Raw genomic sequence first — 23,300 nt, forward strand, 5'->3', positions numbered from 1 at the left:
ACCGGAATCGAACCTGGGACTCTTCAGTCTGCAGGCCGATGCTCTATCCACTGAGCCAAACCGGTTAGGGCAGGAGGCAGCTTATCAATGATTCTCTCTCATCATTGATGTTTCTGTCTCTCTCTCCATCTTCCTTCTTCCTCTCCATCTTTCTCTCTGAAATAAATAAAAATATTTTAGAAAAGTTTTTAAAATATATATATTTTTTTATTTATACACATGTGCACAATGTGTGAGTATATGTGTTGTACATCATACATACTCCCCGAAAGTGTATCCTTTGAGTGCTCTAATGTAGCTACCACCCTGTTTCTTTGTCTTATTTTAGAATGCAGTTAAGTCCTTGGGAAAATCACTTATGTCATCAGCGAGGAATGCCACCAAAATAGCTTCTCACTTAAGTTCCCATCCCTAGGGCTCACCCACAGGAGGTTGCGATAAATTCAAATATTTAATAACTTGTCTTTTTCTTTCTCTTAAACACAGGCCCTCTGGTCCTGGAGGCAGGATCATGTGGTGGAATCTTGGCAGTCAGCAGTCTGTGGAGCTTTTGCAGGTGCAAAGGATTATATTATACTGGGAGAGACCAAAGAGGGGGGGGATGTGAAAATATTAACTATGCAAAAACAACATTCTTTAGAAATTCCAGATTGTTCAGATGAAGAGAGTTCCACTAGTTGTTTGAGAAAAGAAAGTGTCTTAGGAAAATGAAAAACCTAAAAAGGTGTCTCCTTGAAAGACAACCAATTTGTTTTTGACAAATTTTTCATTTTCTTTTATCTTTATTAAAGCCTTCACTCAGGCCCTGGGGTCATCTTGAGGAGGATTTATAAAGTCCTGTGCGGGACGAGGCTGGCTTGGGGCAGGGCTGCCTGTGCAGCTGCCTGCCCTGAGCAGTGCTGGGGGTTAAGCGAGCCCTGCAGCAGGCGGTGACTCACGGCCGTGACATGTTTGACAGCACCACAGATGAACTGGTATCAGGAGGGGGCTGCTCCCAGTGTACTGAAGGCTACACTGCTGTGTAGAAAATAGGGACATCGAAACATCTGGGCATTTTCTAGACATTCACCGAAGAGCAAAGTGACAACATGCAGTATTGTGTCATCCATCCCGACGTCATAGGCCTTTCCCAGTGAGGTTCCAAGGAGAACTCAGATGCTGTATGGAATTTAATAAGTGACAGCTTTAACATTCTAAGAGAGAATTAGAATTGTAGTTGATATAAATCGAAGTGGAGGTTTGCCAGAAAGCTGTGAATTGCTAGTGTAGATGTGAAGCCAGTAGTATGTTGATAGATATGAAGTTTAGATGTCAACTTTATTAGAAAAGAATTATTTTTTCAATTTGTTTAATGGTTGTTGGATTGGGTTTTTTGTTGTAGTGATTAGGAAAACAGGGAACATACATTCTATAGGATTCTTTATTAATGATTGGGCCCACTTGACTTGTAGAATTGATAATCAAAAATAAGAATGTTGCCTGTAGACCTGAAGCCAGCTCACACTGAGATGAAGGGGATTTGTTTCCACGTGACATAGTCATCAGCTATGCTCAGTGGGGCGGTGGTCTGGACTGGCTTTCTGGAGGGCGGGCACGTGTCATTCCCCTCCCTGGGTGGCAGCGTGCATTTTTGTTGACTCCCTCTGGGCCTGGGGACACAGGGAGCACTATGGGAATGTGGTTGCCTGGATAAAGAAAGGCCACTTTTTAGTTAGCAATACCATAAACCCTTCTGTATGTCGAAATAGGAAGTATACTAGTATATTCTCAGACCCCATTCCTTAAGTAACTGGTTCAGATATTTGCTTACAATGCATTGTTTCTATTAAGGAAATTGGCATTCGTTACCATTCCTTTTTCGGAATAATGTTCTATAATAGGCACTAAGGGGGAATGCCCACTGATCTGGGATCCCGGAGGCAAGGCCTTTGGAGGAAGGTGGCTCCCACGTGTCCAGTGACAGCAGAGAAGCCGCCACCTGAGCTGGAAGGGCTTTGCTGAGAACCACACAGCCCTGCCCGCCAACTGGTTGGACTTACGAAAGTGGTCAAGTCTCCGTTCTGCCGCTGACTAAGGAATGAGGCTTTGGGGCCGTCCTGGGCACCAGCTTTCTTACCTGTGATGTAGAAGCAGCCCTCCCTCCCTGAGGGATTCCAGTACTCTAGCATGTGTTAGTACTTTGTAATTGATGAAACTGAACAGACCTAAGGAACTGTTACTATTTCAATAAGAGCAACCAGCACCCAGGAAATGAAAACTATCACAATAATTTCAATTGCGTTGAAAGAATAGTATTAAAGTTACTGTATACAATCATCTCCTCTGATACAATCATCTTAACTTTTTTAGCTGAGGTTCTGATAAGTGAAGGAGTTTATCCAAAGTCTGCAAAAATCCATTGTCAGGAGACCCACATATATTTAGCAAAAGAGAAAATCCATTTCTTGTTTATACCCCTTTTGTTCTGAAAGTTTCCTTGGCACAGTGTTGACCCTGAGGACTTAGTTAGTACTTTAGACCTTTCTGAAAGATGGCCGCCATTAGGGAACACTCCCGGTGGGGAAGCTGACCTTCTGTGAGAGTTGCTGCAGCACTGCCTCCCAGCCGCGGAGGGCTCGCCATCGGGCCGCCCTCCGAGATCGCACAGGCTGGCCGGCGCACTTTCGGACTCGGCAGGCGTATGTGGTCATAAAGCAGCGGGCAAGCTGGCCCTCAAATCAGAAGCCGGGTTTCTCGTTCCTGTGTGCCTGGCCCGTCTGGGCCTCCGTGGCACTCTGTGCCGTGCACTGCTTGGCACAAATATCCAGAAGTGGCCCCTGAGAGTGGAGGTGTTGATGGCTTGTCATGCTCAGCAGGTCCTTTGGGGTTAAACTAGGAAGAAAAAGGACTTTGCAACTTTCGCACTTCAAGTTAACGTCTAAACATAAAATCATAATTCAGCGTATGTAATAATGACATTTGCTATTAGAGTGGTAATTGCTATTCAGTGCTCTCTGATCAGTTTCTTATAACTAACACCGATTTACATTCTCTAAGAGAGGAGAGTGACAGAGATGTAGATATGGATAGACAGACAGACAGGCCTTCCCATGGCTTGAAATTCTAGAATAGGGTGAAGGGTTATCTGGGTAAATGGAAGGCCCAGCACAATCTTTAAAACAAACACATTGGATGGTGAAGCCCTAGCGCTGCCCTGGGCCTGTTTGGAGGGAGGGGCCAGCAGGGACCACGCTAGCAGCTGCTGCTCGAGGGGCAGCTCCAGACCTGCCCTGGGACCTAGCCCCTTGGTCTCGAGAGCTCAGTGTCACAGGCACGACATCTGGTCCCTGCCTCTGCCCCTGGAAGCAGTTCTGACCTTGCAAAGATCCCAGTGCAGAGCAGCCCAGAGAACACGGTTCCCTGGGGTCTGAGCATGAAGCAGCCATGGTTGTCATAGCAGACAGCTGTCCTGGCCAACGTACTAGCGTGTCCCTCAGTTATTACCAGCACTTCACCTGTGGAGAGCAGGACGTTTTAACGAAAGTGCCGGTCGCCCGGCCCTCCTGTATGACCAGTTACACTAGTACGCGACCTTCACACATCCTTCCTGCCGCCTCATAAAAACATGGCGAGGCCTATGACTTGGGGAATCTTTGATATTTGAAGATATTCAAATTGATTGATTAGCAACTTTTATAAAATAGCTTTCCTTGTGGTAGTAAAATTAACACCTATTTAAGCATATGTGCTTTCGTCTTTAACTTCTCTTCATATTACTTTGATGAAACAGAAATCTCTAAGAAAATACTGCAGGCATCCCCAGTAAAGGAACAGGAACTTTGCTAATGGCCAAAACCCGTTTAACGTGCAGTATCCAACTTTATTAGAAGGCAGACACTTTTCACCGCAGGCGACTCACAACCTTTAAAGTCGTCTTGGTTGGGGACAGTTTGTGAACATTTTCAAACAAGAAAAATGGTGTATGCTCTTCGGAGTTTTAAAATTTAAGTGGATAAATTTTAATGTCCAATATCAAAGTCTTTATGTAGTGAAAGAGCTAAGACACACATGGCTGTGAGGCCCCACTCCCCATTATCTGTGGTCCCTGGGCCAGCTGTTCGCAAGATCAAACCCTCCACAGCAGCGTCTAGCCAGGCCGCGTTCCAGGCACAGAGCTGGCACAAATGGCAGCTTGGAGCTCCCCCGTACCTCCTTTTCAGAGAACACGTTGAAATCTTCAGTTTGCCTGTGGTCCCTGGGCCAGCTGTCCGCAAGATCAAACCCTCCACCGGCAGCGCCTAGCCAGACCGCGTTCCAGGCACAGAGCCGGCACAAATGGCAGCTTGGAGCTCCCCTGAACCTCCTTTTCAGAGAACACGTTGAAATCTTCAGTTTGTGAAAACTACAGACACTTGTCCAGAGCACCCAGGAAGCATTTTGAGGCCCTACTATGTGCGCTGGTTGGAGATGTGAAGAACCTCTGCCCACCCAGACAACAGCTCATTACGTTGAGCACCAATGTGCGCCAGACACCACTCTAGACACGTGCATGGACTCACCTTGCTGTCTGCATGTCCCCGATGAAAAACGGCGCCACTGGAAGTCCCAGTGGCCAGAGCTGAGATCTGGAGTCAGACAGAAAAGCCCGCGTCTCAGCTCTGTGAGGAGGAAAACCCAGTGACTTACGCTCTCCACGCTTCCGCTTCCCTCCTGTGCCTGGGGCAGCCAGATGCCCAGCGGCCTGCAGGGCTCTTTCCCATGACTGGTCAGCCAGGACAGCAGGGAGCCCGGAGAGCAGGGAGCCCGGACAGCGGGGGAGCCCGGACAGCGGGGAGCCCGGACAGCGGGGGTCTATTAGCTACGAGCCTGGCTCTTTCCGGCCCTGCAGCGAGCGCAGGGAAACAAGACAGTCAGGGGTGGGGGTTCAGGGTCAGTGCCTCCTCCTTCCTTAGGATTTTTTTTTAATGGATGTGAAGCCTTCCTGGACCCTTTTCTGTAATTAAAGTATATATACTCTTTTAGTGTAAAATATGTGGTTAAAAAATTAAAATTATAGGATTTCAGGACTGGGTCCACAAAATTTTAAAATACAGTGGGGCCTTGACTTACAAGTGTCCCGACTAACAAGTTTTTTGAAATACCAGCTGTCTCTCCGCCGATTTTTTGCATTGAGTTGATAGGGTAATTTGAGTTAACGAGCTCGGTCTCGGAACGAATTAAACTCGTTAGTCAAGGCCCCACTGTACTTGAAATTTAGCCAAGACTTGCAGTATCAGGCAACTTTTGAATCTGTAGAAAAATGTTTCACATGCTCATACAAAAGTGGCTTAAAAAAGGAGACTCATATTCATGTTATTGGTCCTCTTTAGCCCTAAATATGTGTCATTTGTGGGTAACCAAAAGTGGAATATAGAAGCATAAGTGGGTACGTCTTTAAAAAGTTGTCATCTCAAAGTTACCAGATGGAGGAGGTTCATGTAATGATTGCTCTTCAGCAACTTATTTAGAAAGATATTTGGCAGAGATCAAATGACCTTCTTGCCCACATGCCACAGAGCTGGAGGGAGAGGTGCTATTTCTGGAGCATCCTCCACACATGTGCTCTGCAGCCTCTCACAAAACTGCCCACTTCACTCGAGTTCATGGGTGCTGAGTCTGTGCAAGTCCTTTGAATTTATTCTACCTCCTTAGGGCCTCCCGGGGTTTAAAACATATCTTTGTATCATTAATTAGAATATTGGCACCATATACTGTGGGTTCTGTTGTGTGTGTTTTTTTAACTGTCCAAAGATTGGACCCCATTTAAAATGTTTGGATTTTAGACAACCCCGGTTTTTAGACAGTCCCAGGTGGCATGGGAGAGGAGGTCGGAAGGAGCCACGAGGTAGAAGCTATTAGGGCAACACTGGCTCTGCCCAGATGCAGAGCGGGCTTAGCAACATTGTGCCCCCACCGCCTGCCACCAGAAGCCTGGACGTACGGAGAGCTTTACTCTCTAAACGTTTTTACCTCGAAGCATCCAGCCAGTTTATACCAGAAATCCCCACCGTGATATACGTGTTTGCCCACCTTGCCTCAGAGCAGAAGCGATGGAAGCGTTTTGGAGTCAGATAAAGAACAGTGGCCGCAGGAGGCCTGGCCTCGGGTCCCTGGGAGCGGCCGCTCTCCCTGCGAGCAGGTGTCTGCCGCAGACGCAACCATGTGGACACAGGGCTGTTTCCTGCTCCGCAGAAGAGCAAGGCTGTGGTGGGGCCTCGTGGGCCTGAGCAGGGAAAGCATGACCTGGTCACCTTGCCATGCAGTGTGGGTTCACCACAGAAGCAGTGGCGTGTGGGTACATGTTTTCATGTGCGCATCCCGTTCTTGAACCAATCAAGTGGACGTAGTGATAAAGGAGTGATTTGGGCAGAGTTATGGGGAATTGTAAAATAAAAGTTACATAGTACCATGTAGTAAACAGCCTGTGCTCGGGTTTTATATGCACAGGTGGATTTGCAGCTGTGGTCACCACGCCCCTGGATGTGGCAAAGACAAGAATCATGTTGGCGAAGGTAAGTGGTAAAATAGGTAATGAAGGCACAACCGCCGCTCCTACCTGCTGGCGCTAGGGCTCGTGTGGACACAGAGTGACCGAAGTGGAACACTGCCCTGTCCCAGCAGCTGTGCTGCCTGGGGAGCCGCCGGCAAAACAGTGTCCATGTTGTCACACGGCCAGTGCCCACAGCATTCCACCTTCCCGGTCATTTCCGACTACGTCCCGTAAGCAGGCAGGGCTGGCGGGCCTCTGCTGTGAGCGCACTCAGGTCTCCTCTGAGCCCCAGCGCGTGCATCTGCTCGCGTGCACCATTAGCTACTCAGGTACATACTGTTAAAATTTTTTCGGGAAAAAGAAAAATTGTTTTTTAAAAAAGCTACAGACTTCGGGGGATGCCGTACATATAACATATCTGGTCCAAAACAATAAAAAATAGTCATTCCCTTGTGGAAAAATGAACAAGCAGAATTCTAGCATGTGGGCCGACAGGACCAACCTCAGAGCGCCAGCTAGGTTTCACACTGGACATGGCGCCCTGTAGAAAGCGTGTCTATTAGCTACTCAGGTACGTACCAGGTTTCACACTGGACATGGCGCCCTGTAGAAAGCGTGTCTATTAGCTACTCAGGTACGTACCAGGTTTCACACTGGACATGGCGCCCTGTAGAAAGCGTGTCTATTAGCTACTCAGGTACGTACCAGGTTTCACACTGGACATGGCGCCCTGTAGAAAGCGTGTCTATTAGCTACTCAGGTACGTACCAGGTTTCACACTGGACATGGCGCTCTGTAGAAAGCGTGTCCATTAGCTACTCAGGTACATTTCCCAAGCAGACCATTCTTCTCAGAGACCTACCTGCTCGGGTGGCACAGGAACTGCCTGGTTTGCTCTGCCCCTCATGTGGCCCTGAGACGCCAGCAGAGCAGCAGGACCACCAGTGCTGCCCGTAGGCTTAATGTGAGCCCTTCTGGTGTAGCGAGACCCAGGGGTCCTGACTCCCCCGAGCCCTCCCTCAGTTTGGAACCGCCCTAGATGAGGGTAGCAGGTTGCCTGCCTCTGAGGACACCCGTCAGCTGGGTACTTTCACAAGCTAACTGCTTCCTCTCTGTGCTTCCATGCAGGCCGGGTCCAGCACGGCTGGCGGGAACGTCCTCTCTGCCCTGCATGGGGTCTGGCGCACCCAGGGGCTGCCAGGGTAAGCACAAGGGGTGCACAGCGGCTTCCTCTCCACCAGCTGGTGCCCCTGCAGCCTGACGTTGGACATACACCTTTCCCGCCTCTGCCTATGCCCTGGTCAGGGTCTCTGTATTTATATTGGGCAAAACATGGCATTTGCTTTTGCTTGTGTCAGACAATGTTGCTCAATCCAGGGATGCGGTGTCCCAGCCAGGTGAGGCCCAGCCCTGTCCACCCTGACTTGAGATGCGGGCCACGTGTGCCCTGCCCGCGCTGGGTGCCCTGGGGAGACAGGCACCCAGCTCTGTGATGCAGGGACCCCAGGGGGCAAGCATAGCACGCAGAGGGAGCCTTTGTGGTCTGGGCACTTTAACTGCTCCTAGCAACAAGTTACCTTCAACATCCCGCCGTGCTGACCCCTCGTTGGAGACACAGCGGGCTGCTATCAGCTGAGCACCCCAGACCTTTAGCATCACAGCCTTAGGAGCTCTCTCTCCAAAGTGCTGTTTCAACATTGCTGTTACCACCCAAGGTTACAAAGCGCTGGGGTCTGCACAGACACAGAATGGCCATTTCTCTCTGGAATCATCACCAGGAATTTTCCTGAGAGCAAAGCAGCAGCCACGTCTGGAGCAGAGTCGGGACTGAGCCTAGTGACAGGCCGGCTGGTGTGGACGGACGCAGCGGGTGGTGGGGCCGTGTTGTCGATTGGGTTGCGGTTTCATGAGCACTCGGCAGCAGTGTGTTTCAGCCAGTGGGTAGTTTGGGGACCATTTGCCTGCTGGTCAGACCCCAGGTAAGGCATTTGCAGCAGAATGGCCCGTCCTCAGCTCAGAATTCCCAGCTGGGAGTCTGGCAAGCAGGCGGGGATGGGTGGGTGTGGAGTGGCAGCTCTGAGGACGCAAGGACTTTCGGACAAGAACTGGGCTTAGCAGAAAGGAACCCTTGGGAGGGGGAAGGGCAGAGTGGTGGCCCCACGCCATGCTTAGCCACCGACGGCCACCACCCTGGGATGGAATTAGGGCCTGGTTGCTCGGTGCTGAGGCTGACGTGGACACCAGTTCCCCACTGAACAAATGGTGTGAGAAAGTGAGGTCTGAAGCAGCTTGGTTAGTAGCAGATAAGATTCTCACTGGCCCAGGTGGTCGTGGGCCACAGAGGCGTGGCATGCACCAGTGTTAGATCAAGTCAAGCTGCCGAATTCCACTCATTCATTTCAATATAGTTCCTATCGGATTCTGTGCAGTCGTGGTCAAACCTGTCCTCTTGCCCTGAGCTCTGTGGACTTGGTGTCAAGCTGGTGTGGTGCTGACCTCAGGAAGCGGGAAGGGTGACACTTTGGTCTCTTGTGTTGGTTCATTCCAAGTCCTGGCTCACATGTGCTTTTTCCAAAATGAAAGTGCCGCACCGCGTGCTCATCTGGCCCAGCAGTGGAAAGCGCTGGGAGCTGCTCAGCCTGCAGCGCCTTCCTGCCTTCCCTCTGTCCATCACCTGCTTCTTCCGGTGCCCTGTAGTGTCTGCCCGCCGGCTCCCTGCTGAGCATCGTCAGTCTGCTATCTCCTTCGATGGCTCACTCAACAGCCCTGCCTGTTCAAGTCTTTGCCTCCGAATCTAGTTGGGGCACTCACTGTACAAATTACTCTAAGGCAGTAATTATGTTAAATGATTCAAATGTCATCTGAAGAAATCATGAACTGCTTCCATCTGCCTCTGGCCAGGAGCTGCTGAGCTCACGAGCAGCAAAAGCTGAACCCAGACACTGGCTTTAGAGGGGAGTCGGGTACAATGGAGCAGGGGAGACCTCGTGGCCACAGTCTTCCAGCCCCACCTGTGCCTCTGCAGGCAGGTGGCTCTGCTCGGGCCAGAGGGACACAGTGGCCTCAAACCTGTGTCTGCAGGCAGGGCAGGGAGGGACTCTGCTCGGCCACAGGGACACAGTGGCCTCAAAGTGGTAATTTATGAGTTTCTGTCCTCACCTACCACTTCATGTAAAAACAATTTGCATGATGCTGAGATAACTTTTTTCTTACAAGTATATTTTGGTCTCCTATAGAATTTTCATGGTTATTTCTAGGTAAGAAAAAGAGGTCTAGTTTTATCTGTAGTATTTTAATTAATGATTTAAATCCTAACTTAGATAATTAAAATAAGGACCCATTGCCCTAGCCAGTTTTGCTCAATGGGTAGCGCATGGACCCGAGAACTGAAGGACCTGGATTCAATTTCAGTCAAGGACACGTACCTGGGTTGCAGGCTTGATCCCTGGCCCTAGTCAGGGTGCATGTGGGAGATAACCATTCGATGTGTCTCTCTCACATAGATGTCTCTGTGGCTCTCCCCCTTTCTTCTACTCTCTCTAAAAATCAATGGAAAAAAATCCTCTGGTGAGGATTAACAAAATAAATAAATGAAAATAAAATAAGGACCTGCTCACACTACCCTAAAGTCCACTTTCTGCATACAAGGGGAGGCAAGTTGCTCTCCCGCAACACAGTGCACACAGGAAGCAGCCAGGCAGCTGTGGCCGGGCAGGAGGGCTCCTTCTGCTGTTTTGTGGGGGGCCACCGCCTAGCTTTCCATGGTGGCTTCCCCATCTCTGGAAAGAGAAACTGCTGTTGGCATAACCTGGCTATTGTCCGTTTTATTCCCTAGACCTGATCTTTTCACTAGTAATTTACTTCTGCTGATTTTGTAATTTTGTTTTCTGCTTACAAAAGTAATACTCTTGGTTAAAAAAGTTCAATTATTCCAGAAATATAGGCAGGGAATGCTTTTTATTTCACCTTCAATTTTACATGATAGCCTCGCTGGATACAGTAGTCTTGGATTTAGGCCCTTGCTCTTCATTACTTTGAGTACTTCATGCCACTCCCTTCTGGCCTGAAGTGTTACTCTTGAGAAGTCAGTTGACATTCTAATGGGGACTCCTTTTTATGTAATTTTCTCTCTCTCGCTGCCTTTAAGATTCTTTGTCCTCAACATTTGCCATTTTAATTATGATGTGTGTAGGTGTGGGTGTCTTGGGGTTCATCTTGATTGGGACTCTGTGCCTCCTGAACTTGTGTGACATTTTCCTTCATCAGGTTGGGGAAGTTTTCTGTCATTATTTCTTTATACAGGTTCTCTGTTCCTTGCTCATCCTCTTCCCCTTCTGGTATTCCTGTAATGCGGATGTTGTTACATTTCATGTTGTCCCAGAGCTCCCTTAAGCTGACTTCCCACTTTTTAATATTTTTTTCCTATTTGCTGCTCTAATTGGGTATTTATTTATACCTTGTCTTCCAAATTGCTGACTTGGCCCTCTGCTTCCTCCAATCTACTTTTAATCCCTTCCAGTGTGTTCTTCACATCAGACAGATCACTCTTCATTTCTGTCTGGTTCTTGTTCATAGCCTCTATTTCCTTTTTCATGCTGTTGTAATTTGTGCTAAGTTCTTTTTCTTTTTTAAAAAAATATACTTTATTGATTTTTTACAGAGAGGGAGAGGGATAGAGAGTTAGAGACATCGATGAGAGAGAAACATCAATCAGCTGCCTCCTGCACACCCCCTACTGGGGATGTGCCCGCAACCAAGGTACATGCCCTTGACCAGAATCAAACCTGGTACCCTTCAGTACACAGGCTGACGTTCTGTCCACTGAGCCAAACTGGTTAGGGCTGTGCTAAGTTCTTTAAGTTCTTTATAACCATTGCTTTGAACTTTATGTCTGATAGGTTGCTTGTCTCCATCTCATTTAGTTCTTTTCTGGAGAGTCCTTCTTTTCTCTCATTTGGGGGTTGTTTCTGTCTCCCCATTTTAGCTGTCTCTTTGTATTTGCTCCTACCTATTACATAGAATTGCTATGCCTCCAAGTCTTCGTGGGATGGTCATATGTAGAAAGTATCTTGAGGGGTCCAGTGGTGGTTTCTTTGTTCTGCTGAGCTGGATGCTTTAGGAATGCCTCTTGTGTGCATTGTGTTCTCTTGTTGTAATTGGGACTTGATTATCAATGTCCCATTTGTGGGAAGGATCTCCCCTCCAACTTGCCACCAGAGGTTCAACCCCAATGTCATCATGCCAGCTGTCCAGTGTTCAGGGACTCCTTAGTCCAGAACCTGGGTCTGCCTTGAGTCTCACACCTTGATTGACCCTGTTCTGAGCTGTGCTTCCTTCCCCCGAGGAGCTGGTTCCACAAGTGTCAGCTGCAGGTGCTTGGGGTCCTGCTAGCTTTTGTCTGCCTGGGATGGTGTCTGCAGTGGGGGACCCAATATCTGATACTAATTAGATCAGGCAAAGACTCAAAGCCTCCAGAGACCTGCCTCTGCCTGGAGACTGATTGGATTCAGTCTGGAATATCCTCGTGCAATCATCCACAGGTGGGGTGAGAGGTTTTCCAACAGGGTGGGGCAACTGCTTCTGCCTGGAGGCTAGTTGTTATTCTGTATCTTACTGGGCCTCAGAAACTCCACAGTGTGGGGCAAGGGACTTTCCAATAGGGTGGGTCAACTGTCTTCTCCCGAGGCAAAAATAGCAGGATAACAAAAGTTTGCCTGAGAAAAGTATAACCTCCACAGTGTGAGGGAATGACTCAGCACAGAAAACTGAGGTGCTGCCTTCCGAGCTCTATCCCAGGATCCCCCAACCGTGGCTTATGTTTATACAGCTCCAGTCCTCTCTGCTCTCCCTCTACTGGAGCACAAGGTGAGTGGCTGCACATGGAATTTTGTGCATTGGCCCTGTATTAAATACAGGGTGCTTGTATTGCCTGCCATCTCTCCCTGGCAGGCTGCAACCTTGCTGCTTTTCACAGCCAGATGTTCTGTGGGTACCCTTCTCAGGTCTGGTGCTCTCTGCTGGGAAGCCCAGCTTGGGGATTAGACCCCAGAGTTCTCATTGGGAACCCCCCACAGCTGAGATAACCCTCTGGGACTTCAGCTGCTGTCTGTGGAAGCCCGGCCAGCCCTTTAGTACCTCTGCCCCTCCTACCAGTCTCTATGTGGTCTCCGCTTTCGGTCCTCAGGTATCAGGATTCTCTCCTGTTAGTCCTCAGTTGATTATTCAGGGTGGTTCTTCTGTATTTTGTAATTCCAATTTGGTCCTGGGAGCATGTCTGTTAGCTTCCACTTACTCCCAATATACTTCCCTAGTAACATTGTTTTTTTTACCTTGCATTTCCTTAATTATTCCAAAGTTGCAACTGTCACAGTGACGACTCCTGAGGTGCTTGGGGGCTGACCTTCTACTCCCTTCCCAGCCCCTTCCCTTCTTCTCCTTCACCAAAGGCAGGCGTCTGCTGCCTTCTGCTGTGCATCTTCCTTGTGGTCTCTTGGGACCCAGTGTGCCCGAGTCACTGGGCGGAGCAACAGAGTCGTCTGAAACCTCTAACCCCCGTGGCCACATGGGCTTCCAGGGTAGTGTGTCCTTCGACTCCTTTATAAAAGTCAATTCTATCATCTCCAAAGGCAAAAATCATCTGGAGGTTTAAACAGGACTATTGTGGGGACAGGGCTACTATTTTTGACTAATTGACTTTAATTGTGTTTGGTATGTAGCCACTTTCACCAACAAACAGCTGGGCTCAGACATTCACAAGTCGCCTTGGGAATGTAACTTAATGCTATTCTAAAAGGAAAAAACACACACTCTAAGTCAGCAGTTCTCAACCTGTGGGTCATGATCCCTTTGGGGGTCCAACGACCCTTTCACAGGGGTCACCTAAGACCATTGGAAAACACATATATAATTACATATTGTTTTTGTGATTAATCACTATGCTTTAATTATGTTCAATTTGTAAGAATGAAATTGGGGGTCACCACAACATGAGGAACTGTATTAAATGGTCACGGCATTAGGAAGGTTGAGAACCACTGCTCTAAGTACTGTGTGGGGTTTAATGAGCATGGTGTGTGAGTTGAACAAGCTGAGGGTATTGGAATTTTGCCTTCTTTACACACACACAATTAAGAAAACGATCTCTCCTTTGTTTTTCCCCCAGATTATTTGCAGGAGTCTTCCCGCGAATGGCAGCCATCAGCCTGGGCGGTTTCATCTTTCTTGGTGCTTATGACCAAACGCATAGCATGCTGTTGGAGCTTGGCAGAGAGAGCCCGTGAACCACACGCCCACAGCCACGCCTACAGGGGGCCGCTGTGAGAGCTCCCCCTCCTGCAGCTGCTGGGCCCTCTGAACATGCAGGCACTGAAGCCCAGTCCTGCAGGTTCACTCGGAGCACGACTTCCAGGCTACAGGCGACTGGGATGATGTCATCTACGTATTCGCCAGAAAATTGAGAGAAAACGATGCCAAGAGCAGTACTTTTAACAATTTTCTCAGAACCCCTGAATAAAGAAGTTTGGTGATGCTGAGGCCGGCCCCTCCGAGCTTTCATTTGACTGTATCTGCCCTTCCTTTCCTGACCTGGGAGCAGATAGAAGGAAGGCAGAGAGAGTGTGCTTTTGGAGGAATGGCTAGACGAGGACAGGAGACTCAGTCATGTGAGGTAGTGACTTCTTTGTAAGCTCACAGCTTTATTTAGAAAGAGTGACTACAGGTGCCTGAGCTGATAACCCGGCTGTTCTCGATGACCCTCAGATGTAACCCATGAAAACACAATTGCATTTGACAGAGGTGTTCAGTGGCTCAGGTGATCTATGAAAGCGAGCCAGCAGTAGCAGCTCAGTGACCGGTGGGCCTCAGGGCTGGAGGGCGGAGGGCATGCTGGAGCCTGGAGGCAGCTGGGCTGGCTTCGCAGTGTCATTTCTTAGTTCCCAGTCAGCTTTGCCTGGAGTTTTAAGCTCACCACGGGGGAGAGAGGGATGGAAGGGGAAGGTCCCCGTTTTAGAGCTTGACTGATAAGCTCCAGGAAAACGAGTCCCAGGAACCTCGTACTGCTGGGAGCCACGGTGTGCGATGTGCTGAGTCATGCACTGATCCCAAAGGTAAGAAAAGGCAGGACTGCACTGTCCGGGCATTTCTGGAATTCAGTGGGTGAGGCAGTGCTGGTTAATGTACACACAACCCGAGCCGCACACTTAACATTTATAAGTGAACTTTATTAAAGACACTTCACTGCCGCTTGTTAGACACTTCAATATTTTACACGTTTTTCAATGTACATTGTACCAAAATTTCTATAAATAAATAACTTTGTACATAAAAGTAATACTTCCTCTTTCACATTGCCTCTCAGAAGCAGCAAATTCACATGTTGTGGAAGTAACATCAGTTAACTGTTGAGAACAAAATTCTAAATGTGCTTACCTTTGGAACAGTGATTATCTGACAGTAAATTAACATAGTAACCATCTGTCAATACCTGCCTTCAGCGCGCTGGCTGAAGGACCTTGCTTTCCGAGCTTTTAAGGACCTTGTTAGTTTGAATGCAGTTTTTCCTCAAATACCCATTGGCACTCACAGGAGATCAGCTCCAAGCCTCACAAGTGCAAATCCCCCAGAACCCAAGGCACGGGCTCGTCTGTGCAAGGGAGGGACGTGCACAGGGCGTCCGGATCCTCGTGGAGATAAGCTCGCTCGCCCTGAAAGTAAGGACTTGATCCTCGTTCTCCCCTAACACCAACATAACACTAATTACATTGGCAGAACTAAAGCATCACTATTGAAAAATCCACAGGTACCAACAGCAGCAACCTCTCTCTTATTAGAAAGCCTCAAATGACAAGTGATCCTGACAGACATTCGCTTTATCACGGAAGGAAGAAGGCTTAATTGTTCAGACCAAAGGCTGTGGTGATTAACAACCCCCACCTTGCTCGTTAAGAAAGAGCTCGAACCTATGAGGAAAAGTCACTCAGTGCAGAGTACGTGACGTGAACAGGTCTGGGCGCAGGGAGGAGGTCTGCAAGGAGCACCCACTGAGCAGTACTGACGTGAAGTTACTTCCGATGCAAACCCAGCTCTGCCTGTGAAGCATCCGGGTCTGCCCTGCCATGTGCGATGGAGTCCGAGGGGTTCCTCCTCCCCCCGCCCCACACTCCACAAGAAATGTGGTTTTTAGCGTCTATAAATTCCATCCATACATTAAGGCACCAGAACTACCCCCACATTCCAAAATGAAACAGCAACCTGATAAGAAAAATATTGTCAAAACTGTACGATTTTCTGTTAACCATGCAATAAAGATTAAAATATCCTTTGTAAAAGATATATAACATATATGAAATCTCTGAAAACTCTTATGTACACAATAGCCTCTTGCATTCCGTGCTTCAGCTGCAAGTCCTTTAAACTACGGACACTCCCCTTGGAAGTTAAAACTGTACAGAGTGACGCTTGAACCCAAGCTTCCTCACAGCGCCTCCCTCTCCTCCCTGGAGACAGACAGCGCCTAGGCCCGTGGGGCGAACAGCAGCGGCCCGCTCCTCTTCCCGGGCAGCTGTCCTGTCAGTGGCGTGGACTCGGGACCGGAGTCACCTGCTTTGGGGATGTGTCCATTCAGCAGAAGCAAGCGCCGACCTTCGCTGGGGGCGTCGGGAGAGTCCAGGGCGGCTCGTGTGAGCTCAGAACTGCCCTGGGTCAGTGTCGAGGGCTGGGGGTCTATGCAGTCCGGCTCACACACCCCTGCGAACATCCATGGAGGGGCCCCTGCAAGAAAGGAGGGCCCATCAGACCTGGCCTGGCGTTTCCGTGCTGCCCCCTGCTGGGGACAGGAAGGCATGAAGACTTACCTTTCCCCTCTGGAGGCACCCCGGGCTTTCTCTTCCAGGGCGGCAGCATTCTGTCGTGGTTACTGGGGTAGAGGGACTCCCTGCGGTCGGGGGGAGACCCATCACCAGCCCCACTGTGGAGAATGTCCAGATGTGGAGAATGTTCTCTGTCACTCCCACGGGGGTCCTGGCTGCTCGGTGTACCTGGCTGTGTACTGTCCCTGGACGTCGGCTGAGGACAGAAGGCGTGTTCCTTGGAGTAACTGTCCACATCAGTGTGGCTGTCACTGCTTACAGCGGGGCCACTGGGCTCTGCAAGACACAGTGGAGACACTCAGCACCAGCGCCTGGGCCTCCACCCCGAGCCTGCTGCACCCCAGCACCGGGGCGGGCCGCTGAGATCACTACAACCCCCTGGGGCTAAGGATGGGGTCTTCCATGTTTACTTCAGATTTAATTTCTTCATCAGACAACTGGGATCACAGGAAGAAACCCTATTTGAATGGCTCCTCGCAGCATCAGGAGCTTCTGAACATCAGCAAGGAGCCTCCACAGGGCCCTGCTGAAAGGTCGGGCCTGGCGCTTCACTGATGTTGCTTACAAATCTGGAAAGTCCGTGCCCACAGGAGTATTTTAGAGACACCTACTCACACTCAGAGAGCCAGGCCCCACACCGCTTCCTGTTTGGATATGAAAACCCAATCCTGGGATGGCCTTAGACCATAATGCCTCTCTCTGAGGTCAACCCAGATTGGGATCTGAAGAACAAAACACTTTTCTGAGAAAGCATCTCACCCATCTTCTGTGGACCAGGTGTGCCAGCGGCTTTCTCTGTTGCTCTCCACTGCTCCTTGCTGTACCCAACACAGAGCCGGGGCTGCCTGCACGCGATGCTGGGAGCATCGGCCTCTGGAAAGAGGCCTGCGTCTCTCAGACAGACACCTGCAACAGAGGCCCACACTGTTGGAAGCGCTGGGCTCAGCATTTCCCGGGCACACTAATGAAAAGAGTGGGCGTCACTGCTAGAAGACAGGCGTTTCTAGAACACCCCTCCGAGGGGTGGCCCAGGCCCATTACTGAGTCTCCTTCCCAGCAGCAGGCCTGCCGCAGCCGCACAAGAAGCCCTGGGGGCCAAGCTTGCCAAGCACACGCTGTCCCCCACGAGTGCCTTGTGGGCGCGCGCGAGAGCTGCTGAGAGGAGACAGGGCTCTTAGCAAGAGACGCTGAGCCCCATGGAAGGATTTTCTGGGGGGGGCGGGGTTTTAACCTTGGCAGAACTTGCACAGGGAGGTCCAAAAACCCAACAGGCTCCAGTCACTTGCCTCCCAGGTCAAACATGCTCAATGTAATGCCATGGGAACAGGTGCATCAGACTTTGTGGCTTTACCATTGCTCTCGACATGTCCATTGGCCTGATGGCCACCCTCAGTCCTGAGCACAGTGTCCTGTCGGTCAGAAAGGGTCCCCTGAGAGGAGAGGTAGCTCGGAACATCCGGCGGCACAACGGTCTCATCTGCAAGGAGACAGGGCAGTCACCCCCAGGTCCCAGTCCTCTGTGGTGACAAGGACACAGACACAGGACGCCCCCCCCCCCCCCCCCCCCCCCGCCGTGCAGAACCTGGAGTCCTGCTCAGGAGGCCTCCCCAGTGCACTTCCCAGCCAGGTGTGAAAGGTGTGGCCATCAGATCCAAGTGCACAGACAGAAAGCAGTGATGGGAGAGAGTCAGAGCTGATAGACAGAGTTGCGCAGTAACGGCCCGCCACGGCAACGAGGTACACGCCCAGGACGCCTCTGACCACCCCAGGTAGGAGCCTGCAGAGCTCATGGTGCTGCACTTGACAGTCTTCTCATTAAACGTCCCATTCCTGGGAGTTAAAACAGTGCCAGGCACACTAAAGCTCACTGTCTAGAATGGCTCCAGGTTCCCCAAGGTTCTAGAGCAACGGTTCTCAACCTATGGTCGCCAACCTGTGGGTCGCGACCCCTTTGGGGGTCAAACGACCCTTTCACAGGGGTCACCTAAGACCATCGGAAAACATATATATAATTACATATTGTTTTTGTGATTAATCACTATGCTTTAATTATGTTCAATTTGTGACAATGAAAATACATCCTGCATATCAGATATTTACATTACGATTCATAACAGTAGCAAAATTACAGTTATGAAGTAGCAACAAAAATAATTTTATGGTTGGGGGTCACTACAACATGAGGAACTGTATTAAAGGGTCGCGGCATTAGGAAGGTTGAGAACCACTGTTCTAGAGTTTACATATACAGGAAGCCCTGGCCCAGCCTTCCCAACTGTCCCTGCTTCCCTCCCCCAGAAGCCAGCCACCAGCAGGGCACCTGTGTTGGTGACGCTGTACTCCTCCCTCTTGCGCCTGGTTTGGTAGATGATGCACACCCAGACTAAGGACGTCAGGACCACGCTGCACACCACAGCGATGGTGAAGATGCCCACGGTCGTCCCGTCCTTCCTGCAGCCAGGGCTGGGCAACACACTCAGCTGGCTGTGCGCCCGCTCGGTGCCCAGGGCATTGGACATCTCGCAGGTGTACCGGCCCGCATCCTCGGCCCCCACGTTCTGCACAACGAGCAGCTGGTTGCCGGGGGTGAAGTGGTGACGCTCGGTGAGGCTCAGAGGGCGGTCCCCTTTGAACCAGGTGATGCGGGGCGGGGGGCTCCCTGCCGCCTTGCACTGGAGCGCCACCGTCTCCCCCGTGGACACCACACGGTCTTCCAAGGGCACCGCCAGGGATGGGGTCTCTGCAAGGCAGAGACAGGACCGTTATTCTGTGGGCCTTGGGCTCCTGGACAGACAATCCAACTCATTAGCAAAGGCCGCACAAGACCTTTCACCAGAGGGCAAACTTTCTGGGCCCTGCTAACCTGGCCAAGTCTTTCCCAGTTGAGGTGGCTGCAGCAAGGCGAACAAGCTCCCACCTCCTGTCCCCAGCTCTCCCGTGATGGCCCGTGTCTCCATCTACGGTCCCCAGCTCTCCTGTGATGGCCTGTGTCTCCATCTACTGTCCCCAGCTGTCCCGTGACGGCCTGTGTCTCCATCTACTGTCCCCAGCTGTCCCGTGATGGCCCGTGTCTCCATCTACAGTCCCCAGCTCTCCCGTGACGGCCCATGTGTCTATCCACTGTCCCCAGCTCTCTCGTGATGGCCCGTGTCTCCATCTACTGTCCCCAGCTGCCCTGTGATGGTCGGTGTCTCCCTGTCCCTTTCAGAGCAGATTTCATCTAGTGTTTTATATTGTTTTATACCTAAGCCCTATTTTATTAAAAAAAAATCTTATAAAGCAGCCTAAAATATTCAAGTACGAACAGCCACCACACTGCCCACACCAGGCTCCACAGATGGTTGAAGAATATGGACTCTAGGTATCTGTGAAGTTTAAGAAAACCTGTCACCCTGTCACCCACACCCACACGTATACACCGAGTGCAGCTGCAGGCGAACCTAGGACAGTCAGGGTGGCGTTGGCCGAGATGGAGCCGGCCAAGTTCTGGGCGGTGCAGCTGTAAACCCCCATGTCATCGAGCTTCACGTCCGTGATGAAGAACACGTCATCGTCAGGCATGACGTGCATGCGTCGCTCACGAGCGGCGGGGAAGTCGGTGCCTCCGTCCTTCTGCCAGGCGATCTGGGGGTTAGGGTGGCCGGTGGCAGCACACTCGAGGCGGGCCATGGTGCCAGTCCGGATGGCGATGTCGTGAGGCATTTTGGTGAACGACGGCAACACTGTAACACAGTCAGGTCAGGTCACGGGAAAGCCAGAGCCACGGCCAGGAAAACCCTCAGGCAACAGCCCTCCCATGTCTGGGTGTCGCTCGCCACCTTACCACCCTGCATGCCAAGGTCTGCCTACCCCCAGGACGGCCCCCCTTCGAATGAGCAGCTGCAGGTCCCCCACGCTGTCAGCTGCTCGTGGCCACAGCAGAGCACTTCCATCAGTCTCTCTGGTACCCGCCCCTCGCATGGTAATCAGTCTGTCCCAGGACACCCCGTGAATGCAGGCCTGGTGCCTGCTCACCTTAAGTACCGGCAGGAGAGCCTGGGAAACCAAACTGCTACTCCAGCAGGAGGCACTGACGGGAGGGGGAGGTGCCCGCCCCTGGAGAAGCGGGGAGAGCTCCCTCCTGAAGTCCCGTCCGGAGGGTGTGGGCCAAGGCCCTGCACACAAAGCTGAAAGCACTGGTCCCACATGTTGACCCCAATCCCCCCACACGGTCAGCATCCAGCACGGCCCGTCAAGGTTATTTGCTGGAGAGGCTAACAGCTCACTGAGTTTTTGAGAAACAATGAGGATTCCCCCAGAAAAGCCAAGAGAACCAGCCAGTGTGGTGACGGGTATGTTTTCCTGTGGTTTGCCAGGCCCTGAGAACGCATTGGTTCCAGCACTTTTTAATTAGAAGTTTAATAATCAGGAACATCTCATTAGGCTAAGGGGGGTTGGGTGGCTAACTCCTCCTCTGCCCTAAACAGTCGTGAAGAAGCCAACCTGACAGGCTCTGAGACTGTGTCCCCAGTGAAAAACCCTTGTCAAACACCCGCAGGACTGACTGCTTGCCCTCAGGTCACACTCACACCAGCCTTGCACTCCACAGCCTCTGGGAGGCGGGCGCGGCTGCCCCACCGCTGGCTGACCTGCCCCGGGCTGGCCTGCCCCGGGCTGGCCTCTGGCTCCAAGGCTGTGCCATCTACTCAGAGGGCACGACCACTTCCCCAGGATCAGGTATCTTGGATCTGGATACCAGACATTTGTTTTATGGAGGATAATAAATGGATTAAAAAAAAAGGCTTGGGCCCACAATTTCACTTAACATAATAAGTGGACAAAAGTTATTTTATCCCCAAAACAAAGACTCCACTGAGAATCTTCAAAGCTTCCCTGCGGCCCACCCAGGCAATGGTGACGCCCGTGCAGGCCGTCTCAGTCCCTCCGCACGGTAACAGAGGACGGCCACGTGTGGATGTGCAGGAGCCGAGCACCAGGGCAGCCAGGGGGTGCCTGCGTACCGTTCACAGTGAGCCTGGCCTTGTGCGAGTAGGTGGAGCCGAAGTGGTTGGTGATGATGCACTGGTAGCGGCCCTCGTGCCCGAAAGTGACGCGGCGGAGGTGCAGGATGGTGGTGTACTCCATCACCTCCCCGTCCTGTGCCCGCACGTGGGCAAAGTTCTCCATGTCGGCGTCGGGCAGGACCTCACTGTCCTTCTTCCAGGCAAAGGTCATGGGGGAGCTGCTGCTGCTGGCTGCTGAGCACGTGAACCGGACGTCCCTGCCCACCACGGCCACCGTCGTCTCCGGCTGGGTGATGATCTGTGGCTTTGGCAAGTCCTCTGGGGAGAGAAGAGCCACTGTAAGTCACCAGGCACTTAGGACCCAGAGGCACCGGCTGCCGTTCCACAGGGACAGCACGTCCTCAGCTCCACCGAACACGGGGGCACTCCCACCTGGGGAGCCTGCCTCGTCCAGTTTTACACCCACGAGTGGCGATCACCTCGGAAGTCATGCACGCCTTGGTCACAGATCAGTCCACTGGTGCTCCACCCGAAAAGCACCAGCGGGCTCCCTGAGGCTACAAGCAGCTTTACTGGCTCATTTAGCACTGAACAGAGTCAGGACCGACCGGATGAGACTGCACAGGTCTCACCACAAGCTTTCCTCTGAAGCACTCACGAATGTCAGAACCAGACTTGTGAAAATACGCACCTCTGTCAGAGCAAGGAAAGCACCAGCAAAAGGGTCAACTGCTTCAGAATTCTGGAAAAAAGTTATTTTATCCCCAAAGACTCCACCAGAGGCTACAACAACCCATGGGGTGTAGGTCAAGAAAATGCATGAATCTCTAGAAGAAAAGTGAGCTTTGTGGTATTTTATCCTGCTCTCCAGCTCTGTGGTATCCTGGGAGCCCAGCTGCTAAGCAATCACTGAAGGGCAGGATAGGTTTGGAGCCTCCCCTTAAGCCCACCCTCAGGTGTGTCTTTATCTGACCGATGCCCTGTGCTCAGCAAGGGGAGCCCCACCCTGAGGGCATCTGATGAAATCAGCAGCCCGGCTGGCAGTGATACCACTGGGGCACCAAGAGGCTGGTCGGAAACAGAAATGGAAAACCAGGCGACCGAAGTGCTGAGGTCCGCCATGTTCCCAAGGACCGAGAACGCATGTGCAGGGCTGTGTGCCCCAGCAAGGGCCTGGAGGCCCAATTCCTCGCCTGCAACCGGCCCTAACTGAGGATCCATGCAAACGGAGTGATGCTGGGCAAAGGACGGAGACTTCCTGGTTGACGTGACTTAATCCTACCAGACCTGAGGCCCTGAACCTAACTGTCCCCTATACCTGGGCTCCTGAGCATTAAAGAGAAAAAACCAACATGATATAGAAAAATGTTAGTTACATGCAAACAAGTGGTTAGAATAAGATGGAACTTGGAGACATTGTAGAAAATAGGTCTACCTTTCATCCAGAGCTAATATTCCACCTTTGTGTGGAAATTATTGAAAAATCGGTACAGCGGTCTGGTAGGGTTAAGGATGTAACCAGGGAGAGACTTCAGTGGCTGCACAGAACAGGCCTTATAACGTCTGTCCAGAAAGTCACTGAACAAACAAGCGAATTAACTGGACAACAGTACACCTGGGGGACGAGAGGGACACTGATTTCCAGTTGCCATATTATTTTATTTTAAATGTTCGGTTTTCAACCAAAAACTACAAAGCACAAAAAGAAACAGGAGAAAAAAGTCAACAGACAATGTCCTCAAGGAAGCTCAGATCTTGGCTTTAGTAAAGAAAGACTTTAAATTGGCTTTGTAAATATGTTCAAAGAACTAAAGGAAACCAGGTCTAAGAAAATTAAAGGAAAGTATGCAAATACTTTCCCACCAAATAAAGAATACCAATAAAGAGATATAAATTGCAAACAGGAACCAAATCTAAGTGTTG

The 23,300-nt window shown here is 50.8% G+C and overlaps 2 protein-coding genes across 4 annotated transcripts in view; one reads left to right on the forward strand and one right to left on the reverse strand.

Annotated features, from left to right (window-relative positions):
- Positions 1-14,048, forward strand: part of SLC25A26 (solute carrier family 25 (S-adenosylmethionine carrier), member 26) — a 155,397-nt gene extending 141,349 nt beyond the window's left edge. For all 3 annotated transcript variants that reach the window (XM_005860796.2, XM_005860797.2, XM_005860795.2), the window contains 4 exons: positions 487-556; positions 6,466-6,530; positions 7,637-7,710; positions 13,671-14,048. In XM_005860796.2, the coding sequence (XP_005860858.1) occupies positions 487-556; positions 6,466-6,530; positions 7,637-7,710; positions 13,671-13,788 (327 nt within the window). In that variant the 3' untranslated portion in view covers positions 13,789-14,048. The remainder of the gene's footprint in view (positions 1-486; positions 557-6,465; positions 6,531-7,636; positions 7,711-13,670) is intronic.
- Positions 14,049-14,706: 658 nt separating this feature from the next.
- LRIG1 (leucine-rich repeats and immunoglobulin-like domains 1) overlaps positions 14,707-23,300 on the reverse strand; it is a 75,099-nt gene continuing 66,505 nt past the window's right edge. The window contains exons 14-20 of the mRNA XM_014535240.1: positions 21,375-21,695; positions 19,815-20,096; positions 18,695-19,114; positions 17,726-17,851; positions 17,134-17,280; positions 16,360-16,650; positions 14,707-16,276 (exon numbers count right to left, since the gene is read on the reverse strand). Of these exons, the coding sequence (XP_014390726.1) occupies positions 16,020-16,276; positions 16,360-16,650; positions 17,134-17,280; positions 17,726-17,851; positions 18,695-19,114; positions 19,815-20,096; positions 21,375-21,695 (1,844 nt within the window). The 3' untranslated portion in view covers positions 14,707-16,019. The remainder of the gene's footprint in view (positions 16,277-16,359; positions 16,651-17,133; positions 17,281-17,725; positions 17,852-18,694; positions 19,115-19,814; positions 20,097-21,374; positions 21,696-23,300) is intronic.

Source organism: Myotis brandtii, unplaced genomic scaffold, assembly GCF_000412655.1.
Source record: "Myotis brandtii unplaced genomic scaffold, ASM41265v1 scaffold140, whole genome shotgun sequence".
NCBI classification, from domain to species: Eukaryota; Metazoa; Chordata; class Mammalia; order Chiroptera; family Vespertilionidae; genus Myotis; species Myotis brandtii.